The 19,749-nt window shown below is 39.9% G+C and overlaps 1 protein-coding gene across 1 annotated transcript in view; it reads left to right on the top strand.

The window, feature by feature from the left end:
* The window catches only part of GPC5 (glypican 5), a 908,679-nt gene that overhangs the window by 857,735 nt on the left and 31,195 nt on the right, over positions 1 to 19,749 (top strand). Inside the window, 2 exon segments of the mRNA XM_010854706.1 lie at positions 12,898 to 12,961; positions 13,799 to 13,933. Of these exon segments, the coding sequence (XP_010853008.1) occupies positions 12,898 to 12,961; positions 13,799 to 13,933 (199 nt within the window).

Genomic DNA, 19,749 nt, shown 5'->3' with positions numbered 1-19,749 from the left:
AGCTCAGTCCTATCTGACTCTTTGCAACTCCATGGACTGCAGCTCGCCAGGCCTTCTTGTCCTTCACCATCTCCCAAAGCCTGCTCAAACTCATGTCCATTGAGTTGGTGATGCCATCCAACCATCTCATCCTCTGTATATCAGATCTAATCCCTCGCATCTATTTGTCACTCCCACTGTATAATCAATCGTAAGGGATTTGATTTAATCTTGGGCAGGTGGCATTATTAAATCAATAACTATAGCTGTGGAGTTGGGAGTTGTGTTAGAAAGATTCTGGTTCCTAGTCTGAATTCATGCTTGGAGCAAGAGAAGTGTTTTCAGAGTGAAGGACACAGGATATATTTTCCCAGAGGAAATGAGAGGAGTACAAGGCTGGCAACATACATATATACATGCACACAGATACACACCAGGTTATCTCCTCCTCTCATTTCCTATTCTTTCATCTTCATTGTCATCAAGCGTGTACTGAACATCAAATATGAAATCTAATGCTAATGAACTGACAGATTTGAGTTATTCATGATCTTTACTTTTTGGAAATTTGAGATGCTATTATTTATGCCTTTTCCTTCCAAAGAGAAGACATTAATGTTATAGACTAAAATGTAAAATTTAACAACATAAAATTATGAATCAGATGAGAGTGGTATTTTGTCAGTTCTAAGTCACATTTCTGACACCTGATTAAATCTAACAATTGATAGAGTCTTAAGTTGCTACTGGCCAAGTGGCCACTGTGGCACATTGTCACTTCTGTTGAATGATGTACATGACCGACACTACATGTGTCGAGTTCAACTGTCACACGTGATATCTTCAAAAGAATAACATGATCCAGTATTAAAAAAAAATTCTGTTTGTAGAGAGTCACTGAAAGAGTACGGTGATACATGCATTTGGTGTTTTTGTAAGCATTCAGAATTAAAAGAAATAATCCAATTTCATGTTTTTGTTTTAGAGTAATAACCAAGAACTTTAAGGAACCTAAGAAAGGAGGATTCTCCCAAATAGATGAAGCTATGCTCTTCTTTATTACTGAGTTAAAGTACAATACAACTGATGTTAGGAGAGATCGTTGGGTGCCTTGGAATAGATGAAAGGAATTTAAGATCATGAGGGTTGAATGACAAAATTATGTAGAATCACAATTATGATATCATGTCAGAGTTTATGTATATTTTATGTTATGTATAAAGGAAAGGGATTTTTCCTTTATAGTACATAAAATAATAGTGCATCTTACAATTTATAGTGTATTTGATGTCAATTAAATATTATCATAAAAGAAATTGATTTTACTTCATGGAAGTCATTTTGGTAACATTACAGAGTAGCAGGATTTTCATACTAGTAATCAGACTGTGTGCTCAGTTGCTTCAGTTATGTCCTACTCTTTGTGCCTCTTTGAACTGTAGCCCATCCGGCTCTTCTGTCCATGGGATTCTCCAGGCAAGAATGGGTTGCCATGCCCTCCTCTAAGGGATCTTCCTGACACAGGACTCAAACCTGTGTCTCCTGCACTGCAAGTAGAGTGTTTATCACTAAGCCACCGGGGAAGCCCAGTAATCAGATAACCTATACTCTAATTTTCATTCTATTACCAACTAATTTTATTCTCTAAGAGGTGTTAAGTAAACACTTAGGACCTCACATAAACTATAAGGATTTTGAACTAGATTATAGCAACCATCAGTTTCAAACATGATTCAAGATGGAATGAAAAATATAAAAAGAAATTCTTTTTTTTTTTTTCATCTTAAGAATGATGGTTTGGAAATACTATGACTCTAGCTTGGTAGATGTGTAATCTCCACATGCCAGGGTGGTATTTTTATTTTCAGTGCAGTAATAATTCATCTAAATCACATACCTAATGTTCCCACTTGAAATGTATCTTGTTATGTAAATGTTATGTAGCATTCATAACATGCCATATTTCTTTCACTTTCATAGTGTTTGGCAGTTTGATAAGTGTTATAGCTTCAGACGGATTAGTGAGGCAGTAAGTAGTAGAAAATGCTAATGGACAACTAATCAAGTAAGTGGGTATCAGATAGTCAACTACTACAGAGCACAATTATAATTCAAAACTATGTGAAGCATTATCATTTTGCTGCAGTGGTTTTACACCAAATGTTCTAACAAGAACAGAAAAATGATTGCACACTAGCACATTTGGGAATGTGGTCATTAAGAACCTACGGTTTTCTAAGAAGGTGGTAATCTCCTTTCTTTCTCAGATGCCACAGGCAGTACTGCTGCTCATACATTGAAAATTTAGTGCAGCATTTGTAAAACTCATGTAAATAACATTTTATTCTGTTGGCTTCCTAGAGCCTGGGAATCTGAAATTGACTTGTTACAGTGTTTTCCTTCATCAAGAGTGCATGATCTGTTACTTGGTCATGTGTGACTCTTTCCTCCTGCAGGGTATCGATCGCTGGGTCTGGAAGATTCACTGGAGGAAGGCATGGCAACGCACTCCAGTACTCTTGCCTGAAGAATCTCCATGGGCAAAGGATCCTGGTGGGCTACAGTCCATAGTGTTGCAAGGGTCGGACATGACTGAGTGATTTACCGCACACACATGAACTGTAGCCTACCAGGCTCCTCTGTCCATGGAATTTTCCAGGCAAGAATACTGGAATGGGTTGCATGTCCTTCTCCAGGGAATCTTCCTGATCCAGGGATTGAACCCTAATATCCTGAATCTCCTGCATTGCAGGCAGATTCTTTACCTCTGAGTCCCCGTGGAAGCCCTCAGAAATAAAATCATCTCAGTCAAATTCTTTTTGTTAAAGGTATTTGAGAAAATAGACAGACAAAGGGATTCCATTGTCTCTCATGATAGCATTTTCTGATGGATATTTTTAAAAAAATTATTCTCTTATGCCAACTTTTTAAAAGAGACTTTGTGCCTTTCACTTTTTAATTTACAGAAAAAAAGCTCACAAAATATTAGAATACAAAAATGATATAGTCCATTTTTAAAATTTTAATAAAATGAAGAAACTAAATTATAAAGGGGGTAAAGTGCTAGATCCCATAGAACTAGTTGTTGACAGACTAGGTTTAGAACCCAGATCCTTCACTTTTTACTTGAATGACTTGTTTATATCTGTCTTACTTTCCATTTACTTTAAAACAAAAAATAAGCTGCAGCAATTGATTTTACATTTATTTTGTTATCTAGTCTTTTGATCCTTCAGTTCTGAAATCTCTTTATCGAATCCTGGGAAGACTGGTTGAAAGTGACAATGACAGTCGCTTAGTCGTGTCTGACTCTTCGTGACCCCACGGACTATACAGTCCATGGAATTCTCCAGGCCAGAACACTGGAGTGGGTAGCCTTTCTCTTCTCTAGGGGATCTTCCCAACCCAGGGATCACACTCAGTCTCCCACATTGCAGGCAGATTCTTTACCAGCTGAGCTACAAGGGAAGCCCAGAAAGACTGGCTGGAGCCATCCAAAGATAGAAAAAATTAATACTAATTTACTCACTGACTGAAGATTCAACCACTAGGACTGTGTTTTCTGTTTGTCTGTTCCATGTATAATGTTTATCTCAGTAACAGAATCTTTTATCTGAGTAATGTTTAGTTCAATCAAATGATAGGTATTGGACAGTCTCAAAGAAATGTGGTACTCTATATATGGGCTTTGTTTTTGTACTGGTTATTACTATTGTAAATTTATTGAGTCCCAATTCCCAGTGAAACCATTACTCTGAGGCTTGTCATCTCTCTGGTGTTACTTGCTAAATCATGTCTGACTCTTTGTGACCCCATGGACTATAGCCCAATAGGCTCCTCTGTCTGTAGAATTCTCCAGGCAAGAAATACTGGAGTGGGTTGCCATTTCCTTCTCCAAGGGATCTTTCCAACTCAGGGATAGAACCTGCATTGTGGGCAGATTCTTTACCGTCTGAGTCACCAGGGAAGCCCAGGCATCTCTCTGCTCACTGTTAAACATTATGTGCTCTAAATGTATTCCTTTGACTGAGGAATTGTGCCTTCGCAATTCAAATTAGTGACTTATCTTCTGTTCTGGTACTTTTATAGTACTCAGAATGCTTGTGTGTACCACTGGGTGTGCAAAGCCCCATTAAGAATAAGTGTCCCTGTGGCGGATTCATTTTGATATTTGGCAAAACTAATACAATTATGTAAAGTTTAAAAATAAAATAAAATTAAAAAAAATACCTTAAAAAAAAAAAAAAGAATAAGTGTCCATTCTTCTTAGGACCCATTTATATCCTCCAGAGGCAATGGTATCAGTCTCACTTGCCAGATGTGTGCAGAGCGTCCTCCTGGTGAAACTGGCCCCATTGCCATCTGCAGGCTCTGTCTCTCTTATTGGCAGACACAACAGTTTTCACTGGTATTTTATGCCTCAGAAGGTGCAACAGGGAAATATCCAGGTTAAGCTCATCTCTGCACTGCTGCAGCCCCCTAATGTCCACTCACTTATAGACCCTGGTGGCCACCTCAAGTGAATGCACCAGAAGGAGGCCTGTTACTAGTTTCATTCGCCTTCTGATTCTAGAAGGAGGCACTTCTGATGGGTATTGACATATCCTACTTTAACATGCCCCCTTAAGTTCCCAGAGTGATTTCTTTAGGGCTGTGGCCCATATGGGTATCCATTTACAAAGCTAGTTTTCCATGCCCTTCTGCCTGACCAGGTGGGCAAGCCATTGGCTACTGCCCATAAGTGAGCAACAAGCCAAGTCTAGGGACAAACAACATACAATTCAGCCCAACTGAGTTGGTCTATTTTTACCTTCTTCAAAGTGGTGGGCTTCTAAACAGGATGCAGTCCATTTGTCTAATTGCCTCCATAAACCAAATAGTTCTCCAGAAGCTCCCTAAATATATAGATATTATAGAGTTAAAAATGAAAAGGACAGCAAAACATACAATAAGCAAAAACTAAAGAAAATTGCCCTATTAAGATCAGTAGACTTTAGGGCATTAAAAAGTAAAAAGGGATATTTTATAAAGCTAAAGGGTCAGTCTACCACAAACATTTAACATTTCTGCATTGGCAAAAAATGGACACAACTGAAATAATACAGAAATTCATGGTCCTAGTGGAAGATGTACACATAACATTTAGTAAGTGAAAGAAAAAGCAGATAAAAGATGGAAAGGATACCAAAGACATCAACAAGGTAATTTATAGATCTGCTGTAAATGACATAAAGAACATGGTGTTCAATAGTAGAACAATGAGCCAAACAACAACAGAGAACATATTCTTTTCAAGTGCACGTGAGATACATATCAAATTCATAATATACCTGGCCATGAAAAATACTGCAGCTTCCCTGGTGGCTCAGTGGTAGAGAATGTGCCTGCCAATGCAAGAGACATGGATTTGAGCCCTGGGTTGGGAAGATCCCCTGGAGAGGGAAATGGCAACCCACTCCAGTATTCTTGCCTGGGAAATCCCATGGACAGAGGAGCCTGGCAGGCTATAGTCCATGGGGTTGCACAGAGTCGGACATGACTGAATGACTTTAATGTACATACATGTAAAAAATAACTCAGAGTATATTCTCTGACCACAGTGGAAAATTGACAAAAATTAACGAAAATCATATAATTACACATAGAGCAATGTTAATACCCACAGTGCAACCCTGAAATCAAGGTTAAGATATTAAAAAAAAAAAACACCCACCAATATATCTTTACTTATGAAACCATTCCTCTTACCTATTCTATATAAATTATATCACATGTCCCAATTAATCTAGAGGCAAAAAATAAAGAACTATGTTAAGTTCTTAAGTTATCTATTATTTCTAAACACCTTGAATTTTAACAAATGTTTGGAACAGTCTTGAGACACATCTACTCACGGTAAGATCTTATATCCTCAGTTGTTATTTTGCTAAAGAGAATGTTGGAAATGTTCACCCTGAAATTCCAAAGTTTTAGACTTGGAAAGAATTTCCAGGATAAATTATAAGTGGGAGGAAAATGGCATCCAGTTGAAAGAACAGTCATTTAAGCAATTAAGGTAAATTTTGAGTTTTGCTTCTGCTTCGTGACACTAGATGAAACGTTTAAAAATGTCCAAGTTCAGTCTTCTGTATAAAATAGTTATAATAAGATTTTGCCTATTGACTGTGCAAGCATATAAGAAATTGGAACTAACATTGGCTGGCCCCCTAATGACTGCTGGTAATAAACTTGACCCTGAATCTGTGAGTGTTTAGTAGCAGTTTATTCTCCCAACAACCATTTGACGCAGTAAGTATGAATAAAATGCATGTGAGAATTCTGCATTAACTGTAAAAACGAATGCCTGGCCATCTCACATAAGGCTTCCCTGGTGGCTCAGTGGTAGAGAATGTGCCTGCCAATGCAAGAGACCTGGCTTTGATCCCTGGGTCGGGAAGATCCCCTGGAGAGGGAAATGGCAACCCACTCCAGTATTCTTGTCTGGAATATCCCATGGACAGAGGAGCCTGGTGGGCTACAGTCCATGGGGCTGCAGAGTCAGACAGGACTGAGAGGCTATACAACAGTAAACAAAATTATGTATGCATTCTTATTCAACATATGTGAGATGGTTAACATGTTGTCAGCATTGCCACAATAAGAACATATGTTTTTTTTTTTCTTTATGTACCATAGAGATTCTGAGTTTCAGTCTTGCATCATGGTAATTGTTAAACTTTCTTTTTTCATAGTGGATTCTGATTTTCTACTGGGTATCTCCAAATATTTAGGTGCCTCAATAGGCATTTTAAAAAGTGATTTAGGAAAACTTTGACAATCCTCTGAGATTCGGGGGTCAATTCTCATTTGTTCCTTCTTAACATTGCTGAAAAGTGTTAACTCTTCCTACTGTAAGTAAAATCTGATTGAATGAATTTCTCACTAGACTTCCTTTTATCTACAGCTATCTGTTATTTTCTGAGAAATCAACAAACATCTCAGGTTTTAATAATAGTAATAATAATTACTGATAACAGTGTTCCCTAATCTTTTAAAATATATAGGTCATGATGTAGAGAGTTAATATACTACTTATAAAAATTAAATCTATTAGAACAATATATATATGACACATAAGAGAGAGTGTTCTGGCTATAAGGTAAGTTCTTAGTCTCAAAAGTGAGTTAAAGCCATAGGAACAGCAGAGGACCTGTATCACATTAAAATAAGCTTAAAGTGGTGGTCCTGATGAGCAAGCATGCTTGGTCAAGTCAGAAATGAAGATGATCTAGAGGTAGGTGTCCAGATGGCATAGCTTTGAGAAGAGGCCCATGAAATAAAGAAATCAGATAGATTCCAACATTAAAAAAGCCTTTCTTTTATATTTCAATGCATTCTATCTTATATTACAGACCTTTGTATTTTACAGAGTCCCCAAGTCATTGACTCCACATGCACCATCAGCTGAGGTTTAAATAACCACTCCTTAAATATCAAGCTTTAAAATTTTTTATTGGTTATTCCAGAGTTTTAAAGCTTGCAGAAGCAGGCCCTCAACTGTATAATATATAGATGAATAAGATAAATGATAAGGGAAGAGCATTGGAAGACACCTGACTCTTGGCATATGCAAAGTAGAGGGCATTGGAATAAAAGAAACCCACTGAATTCAGATAGTTAATTCTGGGCCATGGGTAATCTCAAGAGAGAAAAAAAAATAAATAACAACGGATATTGTGCGTGTTTCTGAAAAGCCAGTTACATTAAAAGAGTTATTTGGCTGTCATTTTCCTATCCAGAATCCATCCATTTTCTCCTCGTCGCTCCTGACACTTTCCCTATTTAGGTGTCTCAATTGGCATTTAAAAAAATACTTTAGGAAATTCTGACAATTTTCCATTGAAATTTGAGGTTCAGTTCTCATTGCTGAAAAGATTTAATTGTGGGTCATGGGAAGCTGATCTGCCCTCAGCAAAAAGGGTGGCTCTTGAAACTCATACCAAACTGGGTCTCCCATCCCTTTTACTAGTAATGGGTTCAAAGACGCAGGCTTTAACCCAACAGTCTGTGGCATTTGTTTCGGAAGACTGATACCGGTTAAGACAGTGGTTGTCCAAGTGTGGTCCACCAGCACTGGCAGCCCCTGGCGATTTGTTAGAAAGGAAAATGTTTAGGCTCCAACTGAGACCGGCTGGTTCAGAAACTTGAGGAGGGAGACCAAGCAATCTGTGTTTTAATAAGCCCTCCAGGTTATTCTGATACACAGTCAAGTTTGAAAAGTAATGGGTTAAGAATGACCTCCTGGATGAGGTAGGCACATCCAAAGAAGCAACTTTTAGGGCATGGCTGTGAGAGATTTTCCCTAGCTCCTTTTAATTTAAATTGGAAACTAAACCACCCCAACTGCTGCTGGCAGCCCTTTTGACAGCATGAGTAAACTCAGTTTGTTGGCAGAAGAGTGAAGGGAAAACTGAGTAAAACATTTAAAATCAGCACTTCAACATGGGTATTGCAAGATTTCCAGTCTGGTAAGAATGGCACATTTTCTCCTTCTTACAACCAGTTTAATTCAAGTTTTCTATAATTGCAAAACATCCTAAATGATACAAAGAGCCAGAATATGTACAATATGAATGAAATGATTTGTTTATTCAACAGATAGATCTATAGAATCAATTCCTATGTGCCAACCTGGACTTTCCTGTTATCTCAGACAGTAAAGAATCTGTCTGCAATGCAGGAGACTTGGATGCAATCCCTGGCTCAGGAAGATTCCTCCTGAATCAGGAAGATTCAGGAGAAGGGAATGGCAACCCACTCCAGTATTCTTGCCTGGAGAATCCCATGGGCAGAGGAGCCTGGTGGGCTACAGTCCAGGGGGTCACAAAGAGTCTGACACGACTGAGGGTCTAACACACACACACACTGTGTGCCAACCACAGTTCTCAGCACTGAAGATATAAAAAATAAAGTGATTTTAAAAGGAAAAAGATCCTAGTGGAATTTATACTCTAGTTGAGGGAAACAGTCAAAAAATAAGACAAAAGAGTTAAGCATGTTTGGCAGGTGGCAAGTGCTAGAGATGATAGCATGTACGGGGAGCAATTTTTCTTCTGGGTACAGCCAGGAAATACCTCCTAAGAAGATGCTGTGCAATTATGTGGGAGGAGCTGGGTCCAGAAGTGGGAACAGCTGTGCAGCAGGTGTCAGTGACCTTACTATGGTGTCATAAACCCATGCAAACAGTGGTGAAAGAGTGTGCCCACGGATGCAGAGCTGATAGCAGATGGGACCATGAGGACTAGCTGCCTCTAGAGTGTAAGCATCTCCCATTATGCTATATTCCCTGCAGAGATGGATATGTTATACCATTTCAAAATAAATCTTCTATTGCTAGGGATAATGAGCTAATATAGCAAAATCCATGCATACTTTTATTGAATTTCACTGGGACCCTTCCATTCTTTACAACAGTCCTTTAAAGAAGCATAATATCTTTAAAGGGGAAAATATTACATCTTCTTGTTACATTACAATGAAACTACCCACTGCATGGACCTACCATCTGGGAAGGGGATAGGGGCTAGACCTAAAGAAATAATGAATTTTATTTTACTTATATTAGAGTTTATGTTAAGCTTGCTTGGTTATTGTATAGTTTTTGAAACTGTGGAACACTCTAGATGAGTATGTAGCTGCTTCCTTAAGCTCTGCTAATGTCCTCTTGAGAGTCCCCTGGACTGCAAGGAGATCAAACCCATCAATCCTAAAGGAAATTAATCCTGAATATTCATTGGAAGGACTGATGCTGAAACTGAAGCTCCAATACCTTGACCACCTGATATGAAGAGCTGACTCATTGGAAAAGACCATGATGCTGGGAAAGATTGAAGGCAGGAGGAGAAGGGGACGGCAGAGGATGAGATGGTTGGATGGCATCACTGACTCAATGGACTGAGTTTGAGCAAGGTCTGGGAGATGGCAAAGGACAGGGAAGCCTGGCGTGCTGCAGTCCATGTGGGTCGCAAAGAGTTGGACATGACTGAGCCACTGAACAACAACACAATGTCTTCTGGGGACACCAGAGACCCTAGTGCCTCCTCTAGGACCTTATTCTGGTTCTGGACCTAAAAACTGTGCCTGGCATTGCAGGGGACCTCAGGACCTGATGCTTTTTTCAGGGTTCATTCTAATTGAGTAATACCTTCACTGGCTTGGTTGTTAAACATTGTCTACTTCATCCCTGTAGAGTATGTCTCCAAGGCTCACTCCCCAGGATCACATAGCAGAGGATCCAGGGAATCAATGATGGATGGGATGGAAGCGAGAGAGTTTTATCTCAGTTACCACTGAGGGGAAAAGCCTTGACAAGAATCCAATTGATACAAACCACAATTATGCCATCCTCTGCAGCAGCCCAAAGGAGGAGAGCTCGCTCTCTGAACTCAAAGCTCAGGCTTCTCAGACAAAGGACAGAATAGTTATGTTGATGACTGCCTTGAATAGATGTGTCCCTTAGATGTCCCTGCTAAATATAAGTTTACATTTTCAATGTGTTTTTCTTTGTAGCAAACATATATATGGCAAAATTTCTGTCTTCCTGGAGTTTACAAATAAGAGTTTTTTTTTTTTTTAAATAGTAAACTCGAGAAGACAGATTTCATTTCATATAATAATTTTTAGCAAAACAAAGTACAGCATGGCTATAGGGGAAGACAAGAATGCCCTGAAACAGAAAATTTTTATGTTTGCTGTCTATGGAACACTTGCAAAGGTGAAAGTCACTCAGTCATGTCTAACTGTTTGTGACCCCATGGACTATACAGTCCATGAAATTCTCCTGGCCAAAATATTGGATTGGGTAGCCTTTCTCTTCTCCAGGGGATCTTCCCAACCCAGGGATTGAACCCAGGTCTCCTGCATTCCAAGTGGATTCTTTACCAGCTGAGCCACAAGGGAAGCCCATGGAATGTTTACATCTGAGAATCTGTCAAAAAATGAGGTCCAGGCTTGCTTGAAAACCACCATTGTTCTGTGAATCCTTTTGAGGAACATAAAACCTCTGCCTTTGCCCCAGCAATGACTCTATCATATGGCAGAATCATTATGTAAACCAACATTTAGAAAGCAGAGATGTTACAACTCCTTCCATCAAAAAGTTAATAATCTGTGGCATTCCAAAATCATAACAAAAATGTTGTGTGAGTTCTCCCAATAATGATAATAAAGAACCCCTTTATGGTCTTCAGAATAAAAAAAGTCCAACTCTCAAATAGTTCAGGTCAGTTGAATTCCACTTGATAGTCTTTTTCTAATCTCCTGCTTCCATTAGACAGATCTAAAGGTAAAGCTGGAAGACTCCAGTGCTTTATAAAGAAAAATGCTGTGCCATTCTCCTGTAGACAGAGTTTTCAATGACAGACATTAAAAATTTTACTTTCATTATATAGAACATTTTATTGATATATCTTATTATAATCTCAAAGTTTTTTTTATTGTTTGCAGTGGTTAGGGTCAGTCTTGAGTCTGCTGGCTGCTTTGTATCACGTGAAAATCAAGGGCTGCTCTAGTGTTAATTCTTTCTAACCTGTCTTGTTTCCTGTTTTCAGGGCTTATTCAGTATATCTGATTTAATCAGTTTGGGTGGTTTGTTATAGATTACTTAGAAGTTTACAAAGTACATGAGACTCATCCATATTTTTGCATACGGCTAAAGACTTCCCTTGGAGAAGGAAATGGCAACCCACTCCAGTATTCTTGCCTGGAGAATTCCATGGATAGAGGAGCCTTGAGGAGCCTGGTGGGCTGCCATCTATGGGGTCCCATAGAGTCGGACACGACTGAGGAGACTCAGCAGCAGCAGCAGCAGCAAAGACTACCCTGGTGGTTCAGACAGTAAAGAATCTGCCTGCAATGCAAGAGACCCGGGTTCGATCCCTGGGTTGGGAAGATCCCCTGGAGAAGGAAATGGCAACCCAGTCCAGTATTCTTGCCTGGAGAATTCCATGGATAGAGGAGCCTTGAGGGCCATGGTCCATGGGGTTGCAAAGAGTCAGACACAACTGAGTGACTAACATTTCACTTTAAAGAAAACCAATAGAGCTTTTATTTTTAAATACAATTTACTTGTATTTATATGATCTTCACTAAAGTGGCCATTTAAGAGTCTTATTTTCTTAAAAAGCCAGTTTCACTCTTCTGAACTGTTAGATTCTTGGCCTCTAAAACTCACCTAGATTTAGGTTGGTGATTGGCTATTAACTCTTTTCAGCTGCTTCAATCTGTGTTGTTATTGGAGGGTAAGCCTGTAAGTCTTTTATTCCTCTGTTGCATTTCTTTCCTATCCACCCTTATGCTATATGCTAAGTCACTTCAGTCGTGTCCGACTCTGTGTGACCCCATAGACGGCAGCCACCAGGCTTCCCCGTCCCTGGGATTCTCCAGGCAAGAACACTGGAGTGGGTTGCCATTTCCTTCTCCAATGCATGAAAGTGAAAAGTGAAAGTGAAGTCGCTCAGTCGTGTCCGACTCTTAGCGACCCCATGGACTGCAGCCAACCAGGCTCCTCTATCCATGGGATTTTCCAGGCAAAAGTACTGGAGTGGGGTGCCATTGCCTTCTCCGCCTATCCACCCTTAGGTAGGCAGAATAAAGGAGATCCTGAAATGTCTTCCTCCCTTGTTCTGTGAATATGTCAGGATACAAGTAGAAGGAGATTTAAGGTGGCAGGTAAAGTTAATGTTGCTAATTAGCTGACCTTTAGGTGGGGCTCATAGCCTGGATTTTCCAGGTGAGACCAATGTAATCACGGGAGTCTTTATATAGAGGAAGGCAGAGGGAGAGGGGTAAGAGGGAGGCATCGCAGTGGTCAAGGCTTGATCGGCTCGTGCTGGTTTTGAGGGTGGAAAAAGATAGTGAAGGGAATGGATTCTCTTCCAGAGCCTCGAGCGGGAAGGATGTCCTGTCTACACTGACCTCCCTGTAAAAAACAGTAAGACTCGTTGTAAGTTTCTAACCTTTAAAACTAGAGAGTTCTAAATTCATATCGTTTTACTGTGCTGTTTTTTAAACCCAAAGAAGGGGATTTGCTTAACTGAGTGAAGAAATGATTACATCCATGTGATAAACAGGGAGTCTACAAAGTTAAATTATCTAACAAATCTGTTTTTATCAAGGTTTGGAATATTTTCTTTCCGTCTCTTTTTTCAGCTTCAACAAGTTTATTTCCATTAAGTCTTACAATGCTTTTTTTTTAATTTGAGAGAATGTAATTAATGGAACAATTCAATGGAATAATTAAGGCGATTTTAATACCTCAGCATTTGCTATTTGGCAAAGGAATGGGAGGGGGAAGGAAAATAATTCATGTGGCTTCTCTTATGGATTTGGGTTCCTTTTCAATTTGAAATTCTAGAAGGGATGATGAACTGGTGAAGTTGCTGTCTGTGGTGAAGGGAAGCGGGTAGGAAGAGTGGGGTGGAAAGAGTTGGGGGAGCTCTGTGGCTTTGTGGAGAGGAGTGGGGTGGGAAGAGTTAGGGGATGTTCTGTGTCTTTGATAGGGGTGGGGAGCGGATTGGGAAGAATCGCGGGAGGCCTGCTCCTGCTCGCTCATCAAACAAAATGGTTACAGTTGTTTTGTGTGGCAAGCGTCTCATCTGTGGTGATGGATCCTTTGACCTGTTCCGACTCCTCCCCTCACGGTGGTCTCAGCTGTTTGCTGTTTTATTGTTGTTCCGGGCTCTAGTGTATATTGTGGGTTATGGCATACCAGCTTTGTTTAAATGTCGTGTCGTGTGAGGGGCCGGTGGCGGCATTACCCATGGGACCTTGCGCTTGTTAGGCTGCGCGTCCCCGCCGCCGCCTGCCACGAACTGGTCACTGGTTCGAGAGGTCGGCAGAGGATTCGTTTTGAGGAGACTTCAGTTAGCCTTCCTCCACCCTGGCTTCGGTGTGAAGACCTACAAGACAGCACAAGGTAAGAGGGCCCAGAGCTTGGAGCCTCGAGGGAGGAATAGCGTTGAAACAGTTCACTACTAATCTCAAGCCTTCTAAACCTAAGTCCTGAGGAGGTGGAGCCTCAGGAAATTTCGTAGGGGAACTTTGTTACTGAGAAAGGAGCAGTTCGCGCACACCAGTGCCCTTCAGCCTAGTTCCCCACAGTTTCTTCTATCCTAAAGGGTGGAAACGTGCTTCTCAGTGTCTAGCATAAAAAAACGTACTAAAGTACAACACAAGTTACCATACAAGGATGCTGAAAGGATGACAAATGAGTGATAACATACTTAGCCTAATATTTACAGAGCAACTACTGCTTGCCAGGGCCTGAGTACTACTGGTACAACTTTATTTTTTAAAAAACGGACAAGGAGACGGAAACTCAGGTTACCTGACTTGCCCTCAATCACACAGCTGGTAAGTGGAGGGGCAGAGATGCAAGCCCGAGACTGAGGTCTTGGCCACAACACAAAAGCCTTTTCCTAACCATAGCCATGGTTTAGTGCTTCAGGTAATCAAGATCACCTTAATAGTCTCCTCAGCTTGACTCAACTTCACACAGGTTTCTTCCTTACCAGGGGTCCCTGGGCTCCTTCTTACAGAGTGTACTTTGGAAAACTTGAAATTGTAAATTCTCTCGGCCCCTCTGAGATGTAAAAGTTTTCCCACATCTCCATAGTTTTACTATGGGAGAGATTTCTTTGAAAAGTTTTCATCAAGAGACAGAGGGTTCTTGCCTCCCAGTCTCCATGGGGGAGAAAGAGCCTAATTTAAGGCAAATGCCAGGTAACAAACACTGATGGCCTAATCAGTTGATTTAACTCCTCCTCCCTACAGCATTCATCTTCCAGTTCTTTTCTTTAGCCCACTCACCTCAAATGTTTTAAACTCTGATTGTGCCAGTGTAATTAAGTTCAGTCTCCCCTTTGTTGCAATAGTCTTGATAGTCTTTCTTGCCTATTCAACTGTCCAGTGGGGTTTGACACAGATTCTCCTTAATCGTTCACCTTTTCAGGCATGAAAAGTGAGGTCTTAGTAACTTCAGATTCCCTATACTATGTGATGCCATTTGGATTGAAAGGAAAGGATACTTGCCGTTGTACATTAATGAACATAAGCTTTTACTAGTTCCTTCAGAGCAGGTTATGGACTAGCTTGCCTAGTATTCTGCATTCAGCACATCAAAGAGATCAGATATCCTTCTGCCACTCTTCAAATAGGTTATATATATTTTAATATAACTAACATATAAAGCATGATGTCTTATCCTTTAGCAGTTCCATGATACTGGCAATATTGTTCCCCCCATTTTTCAGAAACGGAGGTGTCCAGAGGTTAAGAAGCTCAAGTTTTGGAGTTAGGACTTAATTTATCTTTAAGTGAATTAAGTGGGACTAGGATGCTTCTGGCGATTGGCATGACATTTGCTAATTTCTCTCTTATGCTGGATATGGTCAAATGATGTTAGTTTAGGTAACATTTCCAGAGGTCTCAGTGACTTGGCAATTTTTTAGTTCCCTTTCATTCTGTGATGAGCTCTTTAAGGATGGGGATCCACAAATGTGCTCCAGAGAACATTCCTCCCATCATTCAGTCACTTCATCACCGAGTCCCCACCCTGGCTTCATTGCTAATCTCCTTTTATCATCATTTTTCCCTTAGGCTAGCCCATAAAATTCTGGTTAACTACACCAGGAAAAAAAAAAGTGCCGTGTTAGAGAACTCAAGTTTCTCTACTAAAAACTAGCAAAAATTTCAAATCCAGATTTCCTGAAATTATGTAGCTCAAGCCCTGTTCATGATTCACAGATAACAGCTGAAACCACTTCATCTACAAGTTAATGGATAAAATTAGCATGTTAAAGAGTTGGAGGACTTAATTAGAAAGGCAATCGTTCAGCAAAAAGCCTCTCAGGAACACTAAAGCCATTTGTTGATTTTGTTTGTAAAAGATTTGGGGACAGAACCTGGAAACAGAAATTTGACTTTGCACACCTAAGTCCACGGTGGAACTATACCATCCTCAGGCTTGCTGTAAAGGAGCTATGTTCATAGAAAACGTATGCTCTTTTACCTTCCATGACTTTATTTTCATCATCCCAGTGTTCCTGAGAGAAACGTTCTGTTTATTTCTCTCTGCTCTCCTCTTGTTTTCTGTCCTGGGGATGGGTTTTGGCATGCCAAAGAAACCATCCTCAGTGGAGAGACGGCTCCATCGTTGGCAGCACTGCTGCTCCTATGCCAGCCATGGTCCTGGACACTTCAAAAATAGCGTTTCTCACCCTTGAGAGTTTTTATTTGTTGCAGCGTTCACCTCTGTGGTTTTGAACAATGTCTTTCAGTTCAATGATACCACTATTTCTGGATTCTAATTTTATGCATTTTTCTGTTGCCTTTCTACTATAAAGGTCTCTTACCTTTTCATGTACATATGGCCTCTCCATAGTACTCCCTCTAATTGAACATTTTTGGTAAAAAATAATATATTTGACTATAAATATTCATTTTAGTGTTGTATGTAATAGTGTTTTGTGTAAATACTGGCTGTTTCGTTTTCTCCTCATTCAACAAATGCGTACTGAGCACCCCACCGTCTCTGTAGTCATCCCTCTCAGTACTAGAATTCTAAGAGTTGAGGGTGTGTGTTGGGGAAAATATCTACCTAAGGGGGCTATTTTTATAGAGGAAGCAGCAGAGCAAAGTGTTTACAGAATCAGAAAGCAGCCCACTTGTATTAAAATACTGTCTTTTGAATACTGAGCAACTCTGTGACCTTAGCAGTTATCCAGCTTCTCTGTGACTCCATTTCCTCATCTGTAAGTTGGGAGTAAGTTCTACTTGAAAGTTTGTAATGAAGACTACATGATTTAATAAAACATTAGACAGGCAAGGGAGATACTTTTTAGGAAGTGTCAAGGGACTACTGGAGAAGGGTATGTAATCAAACCATGAAAAAGGCGAGTTTGGATACTGATTTTTTTACATAAGATGTCAAATATTTTTCCACACCATGAATACCTTTGAGCTTTCACACCTAAGTTATTAATTTGAGGCTGGTATATTTCATTCCTTGCTTTTTCATTGTTTCTCATTAATCCTTTTTTAAAAACTTTACTTTGTATGGATTTTTCTCTTAAGTGTCAGTGATTCTCTTTGTTGACTTAAATAGACTGCTATTTCCCCAGCAAAAATGGGTTCATTCAGGATCAGCAAAAAACTGCAATTCAGGGTCTGCAACCCTGGCAAACCACAGGCAAGCCCCCAGCAACAGGAGAAGAAAGCTCTTTGAAAGGAAGCTGGGAGGGGCTATAGGAAATAGTCTATTGGAGGGCCTGAGAGTTCAAAGTTTAGTGGCTTCTCACTGGCTGAGTCATGACAGTCTCTCATTGACTGAGCTCTTGCCAGGAAAGAAGAGGAAGTCTTTTCTTCATGTTGGACTAGGGATCTCATAGAACATGAGAGCTCCCAGTTCTGTCCTGACCATTTTAACTGAGATTTCTAAACAGAATAATAAACAATTCATAAACATTAATTTAACTTCTAAGTCAAACAACTAACAATTTCTATAACTTCCATGTCTAACATATATCTTCATATTTATAGATAGGGCAAAGTGTAGTCAAATATTTAGTGTCCTGTCTAGCTAGGCAGGATTCTTGATTGTCAAATCTCTGACACTCCTTTGAGGCTCCTTCTAATTTTTTGTTAGGATTTTAGGGACTTGTCAGAATTTTGCTGGAGAGAATCGCTCCCATTGCCTCTGGTTGGCAAGGAGCCTTCCTTCTTCAATCTTGTCTGGAAAATATTTAGCTTCCTACTCAATAGAAGAGTGGTCACAAGGCTAATGGCTTGAAGGATTGGACTGAGGAGTCTAACTACACAATGGACTCACTGGATTCACCCATTTTTTCAGATCCTATCTTTCTATGTCCTTCATCCTCTTGGAGAAGCCAATTTTGAACACTGGTGAGGTTCTGCAGTGCCTTTTATTTATGCACAATTTATAGGTGTAGCAACTGAGGTTCGTAAAAGTCAAACTGAGATCCCATGACAAATGTTAGTCCTGGAAAATGGTACCAGTATTATCTCAGCATAAAAGCCATACTGTAACCATAATACACTACCCTGCTTGGTAGTGTAGCCTACCTGCCCTGCTCGTTATCCTAATAGGAATGATAGCTAACAACCCAAGTGGCACTCATATTAGGTAGCATTGTACACAATTCATATCTTAATTCATTCTTAAGAGAACCACAGGGCATTGATTCTGGTGTTAGCATCAATTTATCAATGAAGAAACAGCAAGAATTCAACTTTGTTAACAATTATTACTGGTAACTGGTTGGCAGTATTTGGCAAAGCAAAATTTAAGCCTTGATAGTCTGTCTTAAGGTAAACAATCCACCTGGCAATGCAGGAGTCTTGGGTTTGATCCCTGAGTCAGGAAGATCCCCTGGAGGAGAAAATGGCTACCCATTTCAGTATTTTTGCCTGGAAAATCCCATGGACAGAAGAGCTTGGTGGGCTAAAGCCTATGGGATCACAAAAAAGTCTGACATGACTTAGCTACTAAACAACTGTCGGTCTTAGAGGACATACTGGTTAAGAAGTTACTATTCTGTAGGTCACTTATAGCTGAAAACTTAATTTTATGATTGCCCCAGGGTGGAATGCTATTTAAATTTTTTAGGACTATTCTATCTTGGCCAATCAGACTGAGGTTTTTCTGAGAATGCATGGTACTTTCATGGAACTTAACATTTTGTTCTATGTACAATTAAGGTGTTCATTCTAAGAAGGCTTATTTTAAAACTGACCTCAGTTCAGCTTTTAAAGATGAGTAAAACAAGACTTCTCTTCTTTTCACAGCTATGTAAGGCCTCCCCAGACAGCCATTTTGCTTTCTTGCATTTCTTTTCCATGGGGATGGTCTTGATCCCTGTCTCCTGGACAATGTCAAGAACCTCATTCCATAGTTCATCAGGCACTCTATCTATCAGATCTAGGCCCTTAAATCTATTTCTTACTTCCACTGTATAATCATAAGGGATTTGATTTAGGTCATACCTGAATGGTCTAGTGGTTTTCCCCACTTTCTTCAATTTCAGTCTGAATTTGGCAATAAGGAGTTCATGGTCTGAGCCACAGTCAGCTCCTGGTCTTGTTTTTGCTGACTGTATAGAGCTTCTCCATCTTTGGGTGCAAATAATATAATCAATCTGATTTTGGTGTTGACCATCTGGTGATGTCCATGTATAGAGTCTTCTCTTGTGTTGTTGGAAGAGGGTGTTTGTTATGACCAGTGCATTTTCCTAGCAAAACTCTATTAGTCTTTGCCCTGCTTCATTCCGTATTCCAAGGCCAAATTTGCCTGTCACTCCAGGTGTTTCCTGACTTCCTACTTTTGCATTCCAGTCCCCTATAATGAATAGGACATCTTTTTTGGGTGTTCTAAAAGGTCTTGTAGGTCTTCATAGAACTGTTCAACTTCAGCTTCTTCAGCGTTACTGGTTGGGGCATAGACTTGGATTACTGTGATATTGAATGGTTTGCCTTGAAAACGAACAGAGATCATTCTGTCGTTTATTGAGATTGCATCCAAGTACTGCATTTTGAACTCATTTGTTGACCGTGATGGCTACTCCATTTCTTCTGAGGGATTCCTGCCCGCAGTAGTAGATATAATGGTCATCTGAGTTAAATTCACCCATTCCAGTCCATTTGAGTTCGCTGATTCCTAGAATGTCTATGTTCACTCTTGCCATCTCTTGTTTGGCCACTTCCAATTTGCCTTGA

The sequence above is a fragment of the Bison bison genome, unplaced genomic scaffold, assembly GCF_000754665.1.
Source record: "Bison bison bison isolate TAMUID 2011002044 unplaced genomic scaffold, Bison_UMD1.0 scf7180017864347, whole genome shotgun sequence".
Taxonomy (NCBI): domain Eukaryota; kingdom Metazoa; phylum Chordata; class Mammalia; order Artiodactyla; family Bovidae; genus Bison; species Bison bison.
Note: the sequence above shows the minus strand (reverse complement) of the source record. Positions and strands in the feature narration are given on the sequence as shown.